The sequence below is a fragment of the Eurosta solidaginis genome, chromosome 4 (genome assembly GCF_040869045.1).
Source record: "Eurosta solidaginis isolate ZX-2024a chromosome 4, ASM4086904v1, whole genome shotgun sequence".
NCBI classification, from domain to species: Eukaryota; Metazoa; Arthropoda; class Insecta; order Diptera; family Tephritidae; genus Eurosta; species Eurosta solidaginis.
In genome coordinates, this window is record NC_090322.1 from 117,503,667 (window position 1) to 117,519,311 (window position 15,645).

The 15,645-nt window shown below is 32.6% G+C and overlaps 1 protein-coding gene across 5 annotated transcripts in view; it reads left to right on the plus strand.

Annotated features, from left to right (window-relative positions):
- The window catches only part of LOC137250200 (apyrase), a 296,228-nt gene that overhangs the window by 143,097 nt on the left and 137,486 nt on the right, over nucleotides 1–15,645 (plus strand). For all 5 annotated transcript variants that reach the window (XM_067782612.1, XM_067782613.1, XM_067782614.1 and 2 more), the window contains exon 5: nucleotides 830–1,235. In XM_067782612.1, the coding sequence (XP_067638713.1) occupies nucleotides 830–1,235 (406 nt within the window). The remainder of the gene's footprint in view (nucleotides 1–829; nucleotides 1,236–15,645) is intronic.

The following is a 15,645-nucleotide window of genomic DNA, read 5'->3' on the forward strand; positions in this document are numbered from 1 at the left end:
TTTTATTTTCATAACAAGAACAAAAAAAGGCAAGCTAAATAAAACCGTTTAATAAAAAAATACTCCTTATCTTTGTTTGTGCAACATTTTGTTACTTTTGACATATACATATTTGGGCAATTTTTTTTTATTCGTTTAATTAAAATCTTTTGTAGGAAACTATGAAAACAACCTAAAATTTAAGGTTTTACAACGCGTTCGACAAATTTGTGAATTGCAAAATTGTTGTAATTCAATTAAAGAATAAAAAAATTTGTTCCGTTTCTTTTGGTCCTTCTTTTCGATGAATTTTGGTCCCAAATGAAAACACAGTGTTGCAACCGTGGGAACATCTCTATTGATCTGTGAATTCTATTCGATGCACAGTGCGACAAAATAACAAAAATTTAATATTGGTGTTTCTTACGAGACACACATCAACTTGTAGGTCTTCTCGGCAACAAAAACCGCATATGCAGAATTTCCATCGTACTCTCAAAATCTAGGAGCCAAAAACCCCTTTTTTATAGGTTGAGCTTTAATTTGGCATTTACGTAACTGAGATTAGGGGATATTCCACTCAGCAGTAGATATAATCGGAGTATTTTTTTGGTATGTGATTAATCATATGATTGGTATTGTTTGGAGGTAGACGCCTTCCATACCGAAGGTACGAGGGTCAGGTCCTAGTGATATAAAAAATGCTTTCGCAAAAAGTTTTTATACAACGGAGTTGCCCATGTCCACTTTTTGTTATTAAGTATTGTAGGTAATCCATAGTTTATTTTCTTTATCATTGCTAAATATGTGGAGTATTTGTTTTAATATAATATCTTTTTTATCATACCAGGATTTGGCCAACACCGGCAATTTGATTTTTCGCAATGAAAGCGTTGCCATTCGTGAGGAAGCTAAAAAATTAAAAGAACAGGGCGCAAACATCATAATCGCTATCACACATTGCGGCTATGATGTCGATAAAATAATTGCTAAACATGCTGCTGATGATGTGGATGTTATTGTGGGTGCACATTCACATACTTTCCTCTACACTGGCGATACACCACCTGGGCCAGATAAGCCTGCTGGTCCTTATCCCACGGAAGTAGTCCATAAAAATGGTCATCGTGTGTTAATTGTTCAAGCCGGTGCATACGCTAAATATGTTGGTAATATAACGGTGTTCTTTGATGATGATGGTAATATCGTCGATTATTCGGGTGCGCCCATATACATGTCTTCAAATGTAGCGGAAGGTGAGCATATTTAAATTTAGACTCTTATTATGAGATTCTTTGGATCTTTGAACTTCGTTGGCTACCAAACATCGAGTTTCAAATTCTTATTCAGCCCAATTCTAAACGAAAATTCCGTGCGAGTTTTTTCCCTTCTCCCATTCCTCGTATTCTAAATAAAAATTCCTTGTGAGTTTTTTCATTTCTCCCTTTCCTCCTATTCTGAACAATGTTCGAAAAAGCGGAAACCGGTTATGGGAGAAAAGTAGGTATTATGAATGTGAGGGGGAGGGAGATTTATCTGCCATTTCATAGGAGTTTTTTCACTAGTTAAATTAAAGGGAATGCATCAAAATAGTTAAAGGAAATTGGTTATTTTAAGAAAGAACACTTATTTGTACAAATTTGTGCTAAAATATGTATTTACATTCTACCACAATATTCTCACTGTTAATACAACAACAATCACAATATTCTTTATTTTAAGTCGAAAAGTATATCATAAGCAACGGAAGAGCTCTTCACATATTTGATGCAACCATCCAGAAATTGCGCAAGTATTTTTTAAGAAGGCTTAAATAGATTTTGGCATATGGCGAAAGGCGAGCTCAACTCGAAATGCAATAATGTGCATTGTTTATACCTTATTTCTTAATTTCAAACAAATTGGCAACAATAATTAAACTTTACAATTTTTTAAACAAAATAAGAAATCCGCAACGAAATTTCAATTGACAAAACAGCTGACTTCGAAAATTCGAAATTCCCATTCCCCAATTATTCTTCTCCCTAGGAGTAAAGAATTGGAGGAATTTTTCCGCGGGAATAAAAAAATCCGCGAGAACAAAATTCCGCGAGAATATTTAGAATTAGTCTGATTATGACAGCTGATCGCTGTTATGTACTAGTTTTGAATCGAATAGTAGTTTGTTGTCGACGCTGTATCAAATTAAAAGAAAATTGTTCAAAATGCAAGTGTTTGTCTTCTACTTTGTTGCTACCTAATAGTAATTTTAAACAGATACTAAATTTATTTCTTATTTCAAATTGAAAACGTCGCCCGAAATGAAAAATTTATCAAGAACGTTGCTTTGTAACATGATGTAATAATTAAGGTGATGTCAACAACATAACCTCACTTTTTCGGTAGCTCTATTTTCCAGTATTTACTAGTATTACAAAAGTATTAAATTTTGATTGCTTCATTTTTTGTACAAAATTCCAAATTTTGTTTTCTGCAAAATGTTCTTTATATGTATTTATATGTATAGTAAATAATCACAACAACAAATCCAGCAAGCAGCCAAACTTATGTACATGCACACACATAACCAGCAGCTCGAAGTGTAGAGATATCTCACACACACACATGTAGTCATCAGCCGAAGTTCCCTGCAAAAAATGCGATTAGTCTTGGATGAATCCGGGATGAGTCGCAAATGAGTATGCGACTATAGCCAGTTCTGATCTCTTTATATGGGTTGGAGAGATCCCTTTTGTTTGAGCATGCCCTATGGAGAGACCAATTGTTAGTGTTTATGCCTGAACGGGTAGTGTCGGACTGGTCCTCTTTATACCATTACGGGCACTGTGGAACAGATCATTTTTGTACTGTTCGACACGCCCTCTTTGTACCCCTGCGGGTGCTGTCGGATGGATCCTCTTTGTTCTTACGGATTTTATAATTTTTTAAACTCTGATACAATATTCTTAACTTTTGTTTTGTATTAGTGTTGTAGAATAATAAAAACAAAACAAATATTACAATAATGGAATATATGGTCCTAGTATTTTGGTTCGGTATAGAGCTCCGCATTTTTCTTAAATAATTATATTCAATCACATTTAATCTTTTTATTTTACTAATTTCGTTGCTGTTTGTTTTTTTCAATTAGCTACATAAATTTCAAATTGACTGATACCAAATATACCCAAAAGGGAATAGAGGGGATCAATTATACCCCAATGGTGGCAAAAGAGATCAATCGCAGACCACTCTCCCTAGGGATTAATCGCACGTTTTTGCAGGGTTGCTGCTCACACATACACACGCATATAGGTCAATTACCAAGCAGGAGATACAGAAGTTCTAGAAGGTGAAAATTTTAGACCTTAGTAGAAATATGCGGACGAGGCAACAGAGAGTATAAAGGCAGCGCAAGCTGAGGAATGACTAATCAGTTTGATTTAAACACGCTATTAGTTGTGAAGTATAATTGTGAAGTACTACTCCCAAAATAGTCTAATAAAGACCATTTTGCAATAAAAAATAATGGAGTTATTTATTCGACAGTTCAGCGATTCGAACGTAAGTAAAAGGTGTATAAATAATCGGAATCCTTCGAAATTCGGTACAATATCTTATACAGCCGAATATTTGGATATTACGAATGGAATACGATTATTGTTCAGCTCCATTCATGAAGGTACTTTTTATCGTAACTTTGTTATTTGGCATCCGATTAATATTGATACATCATTATTATACCTTTCATGAAAATGAAATGGTATATTAATTTCGTCACGAAACCCAAAATTGTAAGTCCTTAAAGGAAAAAAAAAGACCCACCATTAAGTATACCGAAATAATCAGAATGAAGAGCTGAGCTGATTTAGCCATGTCCGTCTGTCTGTCTGTCCGTCTGTCTGTTTGTATGCAAACTAGTCCCACAATTTTTGAGATATCTTGATAAAATTTGGTGAGCAGGTGTATTTGGGTGTCCGATTAGGAACCGGCCGGATCGGACCACTATAGCATATATCCTCCATACAACCGATTTTTCAGAAAAAAGAGGATTTTTGTAATATCTTACTCAATTTAACAGATTGAAGCTTCAAACTTCACCATATACTTTCGTATATTTCACATATTGTTGCCTGAAAAAATTGACGAGATCGGTCGTATATATAGTATATATCCCCCACAACCGATTGTTCAGATAAGAAACTTTTCGTAATTACTGCCCTATTTTAAGAGCTAGAGGCTTCAAATTTCAACGAATGCTTACGTATATAGCATATATTGTTTTCTGAAAAAATCATACAGATCGGTGGTATATATAGTATATATATGGTGGTATATATAGTATATATATATAGTATATATATATATATTTTCGCAATTTTAGCCCCATTTTAACAGCTAGAAGCTTCAAATTTCACCGAACGCTTACGTGTATGGCATATATTGTTGTCTGAAAAAATCATAGAGATCGGTTGTATATATAGTATATATCTCATACAACCGATTGTTCAGATAAGAAACTTTTCGCAATTTCTACCCCATTTTATCAGCTATTAGCTTCAAATTTCACCGATTGCTTACGTATATAGTATATATTGTTGTATCAAAAAATCATAGAGATCGGTGATATATATAATATATATATGATGGTATATATAGTATGTATATAGTATATATATATTTTTTTTTGCGATTTCGGCCCCATTTTAACAGCTAGAAGCTTCAAATTTGACCAAATGCTTACGTGTATAGTATATATTGATGTCTGAAAAAATCATTGAGATCGGGTGTATACATAGTATATATCTCATACAACCGATTGTTCAGATAAGAAACTTTGCGCAATTTCTGTCCCGTTTTAACAGCTAGAAGCTTCAAATTTCACCAAATGCTTACGTATATAGCATATTTTGTTGTCTGAAAAAATCATAGAGATCGGTGGTATATATATTATATACTTCATACAAACTGTCATTTTTGCCCCGTTTTTACGGATAGAAGCTTCAAAATTCATCAAGTTTCATAAAATAGTTACGTTTCCTTCATATATTTTTGAAATACGTGATTCGTAGTCGTAGTTTTTACATGCAGACCACAAAAAACGTGAAACTTTGCATCCTCACACAAAGTACCTACCTATTTTTATACCTTTCATGAAAATGAAATGGTATATTAATTTCGTCACGAAACCCAAAATTGTAAGTCCTTAAAGGAAAATAGATAGACCCACCATTAAGTATACCGAAATAATCAGAATGAAGAGCTGAGTTGATTTAGCCATGTCCGTCTGTCTGTCTGTCCGTCTGTCCGTCTGTCTGTTTGTATGCAAACTAGTCCCTCAATTTTTTAGATATCTTGATAAAATTTGGTGAGCAGGTGTATTTGGGTGTCCGATTAGACATTTGTCGGAACCGGCCGGATCGGACCACTATAGCATATATCCTCCATACAACCGATTTTTCAGAAAAAAGAGGATTTTTGTAATATCTTACTCAATTTAACAGATTGAAGCTTCAAACTTCACCATATACTTTCGTATATTGCACATATTGTTGCCTGAAAAAATTGATGAGATCGGTCGTATATATAGTATATATCCCCCACAACCGATTGTTCAGATAAGAAACTTTTCGTAATTACTGCCCTATTTTAAGAGCTAGAGGCTTCAAATTTCAACGAATGCTTACGTATATAGCATATATTGTTGTCTGAAAAAATCATAGAGATCGGTTGTATATATCTCATACAACCAATTGTTCAGATAAGAAACTTTTCGCAATTTCTACCCCATTTTAACAGCTATTAGCTTCAAATTTCACCGATTGCTTACGTATATAGTATATATTGTTGTGTCAAAAAATCATAGAGATCGGTTATATATATAATATATATATGATGGTATATATAGTATATATATTTTTTTTTTGCGATTTCGGCCCCATTTTAATAGCTAGAAGCTTCAAATTTCACCAAATGCTTACGTGTATAGCATATATTGATGTCTGAAAAAATCATTGAGATCGGGTGTATACATAGTATATATCTCATACAACCGATTGTTCAGATAAGAAACTTTGCGCAATTTCTGCCCCGTTTTAACAGCTAGAAGCTTCAAATTTCACCAAATGCTTGCGTATATAGCATATATTGTTGTCTGAAAAAATCATAGAGATCGGTGGTATATATATTCATACAAACTGTCATTTTTGCCCCTTTTTTACGGATAGAAGCTTAAAAATTCATCAAGTTTCATAAAATAGTTACGTTTACTTCATATATTTTTGAAATACGTGATTCGTAGTCGTAGTTTTTACATGCAGACCACAAAAAACGTGAAGCTTTGCATCCTCACACAAAGTACCTACCTATTTTTATACCTTTCATGAAAATGAAATGGTATATTAATTTCGTCACGAAACCCAAAATTGTAAGTCCTTAAAGGAAAATAGATAGACCCACCATTAAGTATACCGAAATAATCAGAATGAAGAGCTGAGTTGATTTAGCCATGTCCGTCTGTCTGTCTGTCCGTCTGTCCGTCTGTCTGTTTGTATGCAAACTAGTCCCTCAATTTTTGAGATATCTTAATAAAATTTGGTGAGCAGGTGTATTTGGGTGTCCAATTAGACATTTGTCGGAACCGGCCGAATCGGACCACTATATCATATATCCTCCATACAACCGATTTTTCAGAAAAAAGAGGATTTTTGTAATATCTTACTCAATTTAACACATTGAAGCTTCAAACTTCACCATATACTTTCGTATATTGCACATATTGTTGCATGAAAAAATTGATGAGATCGGTCGTATATATAGTATATATCCCCCACAACCGATTCTTCAGATAAGAAACTTTTCGTAATTACTGCCCTATTTTAAGAGCTAGAGGCTTCAAATTTCAACGAATGCTTACGTATATAGCATATATTGTTGTCTGAAAAAATCATACAGATCGGTGGTATATATAGTATATATATATATATATTCGCAATTTTAGCCCCATTTTAACAGCTAAAAGCTTCAAATTCCACCGAACGCTTACGTATATGGCATATATTGTTGTCTGAAAAAATCATAGAGATCGGTTGTATATATAGTATATATCTCATACAACCGATTGTTCAGATAAGAAACTTTTCGCAATTTCTACCCTATTTATCAGCTATTGGCTTCAAATTTCACCGATTGCTTACGTATATAGTATATATTGTGTCTAAAAATCATAGAGATCGGTGATATGTATAATATATATATGATGGTATATATAGTATGTACATATATAGTATATATATATTTTTTTTGCGATTTCGGCCCCATTTTAACAGCTAGAAGCTTCAAATTTCACCAAATGCTTACGTGTATAGCATATATTGATGTCTGAAAAAATCATTGAGATCGGGTGTATACATAGTATATATCTCATACAACCGATTGTTCAGATAAGAAACTTTGCGCAATTTCTGCCCCGTTTTAACAGCTAGAAGCTTCAAATTTCACCAAATGCTTGCGTATATAGCATATATTGTTGTCTGAAAAAATCGTAGAGATCGGTGGTATATATATTATATACTTCATACAAACTGTCATTTTTGCCCCTTTTTTACGGATAGAAGCTTCAAAATTCATCAAGTTTCATAAAATAGTTACGTTTACTTCATATATTTTTGAAATACGTGATTCGTAGTCGTAGTTTTTACATGCAGACCACAAAAAACGTGAAGCTTTGCATCCTCACACAAAGTACCTACCTATTTTTATACCTTTCATGAAAATGAAATGGTATATTAATTTCGTCACGAAACCCAAAATTGTAAGTCCTTAAAGGAAAATAGTTAGACCCACCATTAAGTATACCGAAATAATCAGAATGAAGAGCTGATTTGATTTAGCCATGTCCGTCTGTCTGTCTGTCTGTCTGTTTGTATGCAAACTAGTCCCTCAATTTTTGAGATATCTTAATAAAATTTGGTGAGCAGGTGTATTTGGGTGTCCAATTAGACATTTGTCGGAACCGGCCGAATCGGACCACTATATCATATATCCTCCATACAACCGATTTTTCAGAAAAAAGAGGATTTTTGTAATATCTTACTCAATTTAACACATTGAAGCTTCAAACTTCACCATATACTTTCGTATATTGCACATATTGTTGCCTGAAAAAATTGATGAGATCGGTCGTATATATAGTATATATCCCCCACAACCGATTCTTCAGATAAGAAACTTTTCGTAATTACTGCCCTATTTTAAGAGCTAGAGGCTTCAAATTTCAACGAATGCTTACGTATATAGCATATATTGTTGTCTGAAAAAAGCATACAGATCGGTGGTATATATAGTATATATATGGTGGTATATATAGTATATATATATATATTTTCGCAATTTTAGCCCCATTTTAACAGCTAAAAGCTTCAAATTCCACCGAACGCTTACGTATATGGCATATATTGTTGTCTGAAAAAATCATAGAGATCGGTTGTATATATAGTATATATCTCATACAACCGATTGTTCAGATAAGAAACTTTTCGCAATTTCTACCCCATTTTATCAGCTATTAACTTCAAATTTCACCGATTGCATACGTATATAGTATATGTTGTGTCTAAAAATCATAGAGATCGGTGATATATATAATATATATATGATGGTATATATAGTATGTACATATATAGTATATATATATTTTTTTGCGATTTCGGCCCCATTTTAACAGCTAGAAGCTTCAAATTTCACCAAATGCTTACGTGTATAGCATATATTGATGTCTGAAAAAATCATTGAGATCGGGTGTATACATAGTATATATCTCATACAACCGATTGTTCAGATAAGAAACTTTGCGCAATTTCTGCCCCGTTTTAACAGCTAGAAGCTTCAAATTTCACCAAATGCTTACGTATATAGCATATATTGTTGTCTGAAAAAATCATAGAGATCGGTGGTATATATATTATATGCTTACGTATATAACATATATTGTTGTCTGAAAAAATCGTAGAGATCGGTGGTATATATATTATATACTTCATACAAACTGTCATTTTTGCCCCTTTTTTACGGATAGAAGCTTCAAAATTCATCAAGTTTCATAAAATAGTTACGTTTACTTCATATATTTTTGAAATACGTGATTCGTAGTCGTAGTTTTTACATGCAGACCACAAAAAACGTGAAGCTTTGCATCCTCACACAAAGTACCTACCTATTTTTATACCTTTCATGAACTTGAAATGGTATATTAATTTCGTCACGAAACCCAAAATTGTAAGTCCTTAAAGAAAATAGATAGACCCACCATTAAGTATACCGAAATAATCAGAATGAAGAGCTGAGTTGATTTAGCCATGTCCGTCTGTCTGTCTGTTTGTATGCAAACTAGTCCCTCAATTTTTGAGATATCTTGATAAAATTAGGTGAGCAGGTGTACTTGGGTGTCCGATTAGACATTTGTCGGAACCGGCTGGATCGGACCACTATAGCATATATCCTCCATACAACCGATTTTTCAGAAAAAAGAGGATTTTTGTAATATCTTACTCAATTTAACAGATTGAAGCTTCAAACTTCACCATATACTTTCGTATATTGCACATATTGTTGCCTGAAAAAGTTGATGAGATCGGTCGTATATATAGTATATATCCCCCACAACCGATTGTTCAGATAAGAAACTTTTCGTAATTACTGCCCTATTTTAAGAGCTAGAGGCTTCAACTTTCAACGAATGCTTACGTACATATATAGCATATATTGTTGTCTGAAAAAATCATACAGATCGGTGGTATATATAGTATATATAGTATATATATATAGTATATATATATATTTTCGCAATTTTAGCCCTATTTTAACAGATAGAAGCTTCAAATTTCACCGAACGCTTACGTATATGGCATATATTGTTGTCTGAAAAAATCATAGAGATCGGTTGTATATATAGTATATATCTCATATAACAGATTGTTCAGATAAGAAACTTTTCGCAATTTCTACCCCATTTTAACAGCTATTAGCTTCAAATTTCACCGATTGCTTACGTATATAGTATATATTGTTGTGTCAAAAAATCATAGAGATCGGTGATATATATAATATATATATGATGGTATATATAGTATATATATATTTTTTTTTGCGATTTCGGCCCCATTTTAACAGCTATAAGCTTCAAATTTCACCAAATGTTTACGTGTATAGCATATAGTGATGTCTGAAAAAATCATTGAGATCGGGTGTATACATAGTATATATCTCATACAACCGATTGTTCAGATAAGAAACTTTGCGCAATTTCTGCCCCGTTTTAACAGCTAGAAGCTTCAAATTTCACCAAATGCTTACGTATATAGCATATATTGTCGTCTGAAAAAATCATAGAGATCGGTGGTATATATATTATATACTTCATACAAACTGTCATTTTTGCCCCTTTTTTACGGATAGAAGCTTCAAAATTCATCAAGTTTCATAAAATAGTTACGTTTGCTTCATATATTTTTGAAATACGTGATTCGTAGTCGTAGTTTTTACATGCAGACCACAAAAAACGTGAAGCTTTGCATCCTCACACAAAGTACCTACCTATTTTTTATTTTATATTTATCTTAAAAATCGTTTAGATATGTTAAAATTTCACCAAATGTTTACGTGTATAGCATATATTGTTGTCTGAAAAAATCATAGAGACCGGTGGTATATATAATCTCATACAACCGATTGTTCAGATAAGAAACTTTGTGCAATTTCTTCCCCATTTTAACAGCTAGAAGCTTCAAATTTCACCAAATGCTTACGTGTATAGTATATATTGTTGTCTGAAAAAATCATTGAGATTGGTGGTATATATAGTATATATCTCATACAACCGATTGTTCAGATAAGAAACTTTTCGCAATTTCTACCCCATTTTAACAGCTATTAGCTTCAAATTTCACCGATTGCTTACGTATATAGTATATATTGTTGTGTCAAAAAATCATAGAGATCGGTTATATATATAATATATATATGATGGTATATATAGTATATATATTTTTTTTTTTGCGATTTCGGCCCCATTTTAATAGCTAGAAGCTTCAAATTTCACCAAATTCTTACGTGTATAGCATATATTGATGTCTGAAAAAATCATTGAGATCGGGTGTATACATAGTATATATCTCATACAACCGATTGTACAGATAAGAAACTTTGCGCAATCTCTGCCCCGTTTTAACAGCTAGAAGCTTCAAATTTCACCAAATGCTTGCGTATATAGCATATATTGTTGTCTGAAAAAATCATAGAGATCGGTGGTATATATATTCATACAAACTGTCATTTTTGCCCCTTTTTTACGGATAGAAGCTTAAAAATTCATCAAGTTTCATAAAATAGTTACGTTTACTTCATATATTTTTGAAATACGTGATTCGTAGTCGTAGTTTTTACATGCAGACCACAAAAAACGTGAAGCTTTGCATCCTCACAGAAAGTACCTACCTATTTTTATACCTTTCATGAAAATGAAATGGTATATTAATTTCGTCACGAAACCCAAAATTGTAAGTCCTTAAAGGAAAATAGATAGACCCACCATTAAGTATACCGAAATAATCAGAATGAAGAGCTGATTTGATTTAGCCATGTCCGTCTGTCTGTCTGTCTGTCTGTCTGTTTGTATGCAAACTAGTCCCTCAATTTTTGAGATATCTTAATAAAATTTGGTGAGCAGGTGTATTTGGGTGTCCAATTAGACATTTGTCGGAACCGGCCGAATCGGACCACTATATCATATATCCTCCATACAACCGATTTTTCAGAAAAAAGAGGATTTTTGTAATATCTTACTCAATTTAACACATTGAAGCTTCAAACTTCACCATATACTTTCGTATATTGCACATATTGTTGCCTGAAAAAATTGATGAGATCGGTCGTATATATAGTATATATCCCCCACAACCGATTCTTCAGATAAGAAACTTTTCGTAATTACTGCCCTATTTTAAGAGCTAGAGGCTTCAAATTTCAACGAATGCTTACGTATATAGCATATATTGTTGTCTGAAAAAATCATACAGATCGGTGGTATATATAGTATATATATGGTGGTATATATAGTATATATATATATATATTCGCAATTTTAGCCCCATTTTAACAGCTAAAAGCTTCAAATTCCACCGAACGCTTACGTATATGGCATATATTGTTGTCTGAAAAAATCATAGAGATCGGTTGTATATATAGTATATATCTCATACAACCGATTGTTCAGATAAGAAACTTTTCGCAATTTCTACCCTATTTATCAGCTATTGGCTTCAAATTTCACCGATTGCTTACGTATATAGTATATATTGTGTCTAAAAATCATAGAGATCGGTGATATGTATAATATATATATGATGGTATATATAGTATGTACATATATAGTATATATATATTTTTTTTGCGATTTCGGCCCCATTTTAACAGCTAGAAGCTTCAAATTTCACCAAATGCTTACGTGTATAGCATATATTGATGTCTGAAAAAATCATTGAGATCGGGTGTATACATAGTATATATCTCATACAACCGATTGTTCAGATAAGAAACTTTGCGCAATTTCTGCCCCGTTTTAACAGCTAGAAGCTTCAAATTTCACCAAATGCTTACGTATATAGCATATATTGTTGTCTGAAAAAATCGTAGAGATCGGTGGTATATATATTATATACTTCATACAAACTGTCATTTTTGCCCCTTTTTTACGGATAGAAGCTTCAAAATTCATCAAGTTTCATAAAATAGTTACGTTTACTTCATATATTTTTGAAATACGTGATTCGTAGTCGTAGTTTTTACATGCAGACCACAAAAAACGTGAAGCTTTGCATCCTCACACAAAGTACCTACCTATTTTTATACCTTTCATGAAAATGAAATGGTATATTAATTTCGTCACGAAACCCAAAATTGTAAGTCCTTAAAGGAAAATAGATAGACCCACCATTAAGTATACCGAAATAATCAGAATGAAGAGCTGATTTGATTTAGCCATGTCCGTCTGTCTGTCTGTCTGTCTGTCTGTTTGTATGCAAACTAGTCCCTCAATTTTTGAGATATCTTAATAAAATTTGGTGAGCAGGTGTATTTGGGTGTCCAATTAGACATTTGTCGGAACCGGCCGAATCGGACCACTATATCATATATCCTCCATACAACCGATTTTTCAGAAAAAAGAGGATTTTTGTAATATCTTACTCAATTTAACACATTGAAGCTTCAAACTTCACCATATACTTTCGTATATTGCACATATTGTTGCCTGAAAAAATTGATGAGATCGGTCGTATATATAGTATATATCCCCCACAACCGATTCTTCAGATAAGAAACTTTTCGTAATTACTGCCCTATTTTAAGAGATAGAGGCTTCAAATTTCAACGAATGCTTACGTATATAGCATATATTGTTGTCTGAAAAAAGCATACAGATCGGTGGTATATATAGTATATATATGGTGGTATATATAGTATATATATATATATTTTCGCAATTTTAGCCCCATTTTAACAGCTAAAAGCTTCAAATTCCACCGAACGCTTACGTATATGGCATATATTGTTGTCTGAAAAAATCATAGAGATCGGTTGTATATATAGTATATATCTCATACAACCGATTGTTCAGATAAGAAACTTTTCGCAATTTCTACCCCATTTTATCAGCTATTAGCTTCAAATTTCACCGATTGCATACGTATATAGTATATGTTGTGTCTAAAAATCATAGAGATCGGTGATATATATAATATATATATGATGGTATATATAGTATGTACATATATAGTATATATATATTTTTTTGCGATTTCGGCCCCATTTTAACAGCTAGAAGCTTCAAATTTCACCAAATGCTTACGTGTATAGCATATATTGATGTCTGAAAAAATCATTGAGATCGGGTGTATACATAGTATATATCTCATACAACCGATTGTTCAGATAAGAAACTTTGCGCAATTTCTGCCCCGTTTTAACAGCTAGAAGCTTCAAATTTCACCAAATGCTTACGTATATAGCATATATTGTTGTCTGAAAAAATCATAGAGATCGGTGGTATATATATTATATGCTTACGTATATAACATATATTGTTGTCTGAAAAAATCGTAGAGATCGGTGGTATATATATTATATACTTCATACAAACTGTCATTTTTGCCCCTTTTTTACGGATAGAAGCTTCAAAATTCATCAAGTTTCATAAAATAGTTACGTTTACTTCATATATTTTTGAAATACGTGATTCGTAGTCGTAGTTTTTACATGCAGACCACAAAAAACGTGAAGCTTTGCATCCTCACACAAAGTACCTACCTATTTTTATACCTTTCATGAACTTGAAATGGTATATTAATTTCGTCACGAAACCCAAAATTGTAAGTCCTTAAAGAAAATAGATAGACCCACCATTAAGTATACCGAAATAATCAGAATGAAGAGCTGAGTTGATTTAGCCATGTCCGTCTGTCTGTCTGTTTGTATGCAAACTAGTCCCTCAATTTTTGAGATATCTTGATAAAATTAGGTGAGCAGGTGTACTTGGGTGTCCGATTAGACATTTGTCGGAACCGGCTGGATCGGACCACTATAGCATATATCCTCCATACAACCGATTTTTCAGAAAAAAGAGGATTTTTGTAATATCTTACTCAATTTAACAGATTGAAGCTTCAGACTTCACCATATACTTTCGTATATTGCACATATTGTTGCCTGAAAAAGTTGATGAGATCGGTCGTATATATAGCATATATCCCCCACAACCGATTGTTCAGATAAGAAACTTTTCGTAATTACTGCCCTATTTTAAGAGCTAGAGGCTTCAACTTTCAACGAATGCTTACGTACATATATAGCATATATTGTTGTCTGAAAAAATCATACAGATCGGTGGTATATATAGTATATATAGTATATATATATAGTATATATATATATTTTCGCAATTTTAGCCCTATTTTAACAGATAGAAGCTTCAAATTTCACCGAACGCTTACGTATATGGCATATATTGTTGTCTGAAAAAATCATAGAGATCGGTTGTATATATAGTATATATCTCATATAACAGATTGTTCAGATAAGAAACTTTTCGCAATTTCTACCCCATTTTAACAGCTATTAGCTTCAAATTTCACCGATTGCTTACGTATATAGTATATATTGTTGTGTCAAAAAATCATAGAGATCGGTGATATATATAATATATATATGATGGTATATATAGTATATATATATTTTTTTTGCGATTTCGGCCCCATTTTAACAGCTATAAGCTTCAAATTTCACCAAATGTTTACGTGTATAGCATATAGTGATGTCTGAAAAAATCATTGAGATCGGGTGTATACATAGTATATATCTCATACAACCGATTGTTCAGATAAGAAACTTTGCGCAATTTCTGCCCCGTTTTAACAGCTAGAAGCTTCAAATTTCACCAAATGCTTACGTATATAGCATATATTGTCGTCTGAAAAAATCATAGAGATCGGTGGTATATATATTATATACTTCATACAAACTGTAATTTTTGCCCCTTTTTTACGGATAGAAGCTTCAAAATTCATCAAGTTTCATAAAATAGTTACGTTTGCTTCATATATTTTTGAAATACGTGATTCGTAGTCGTAGTTTTTA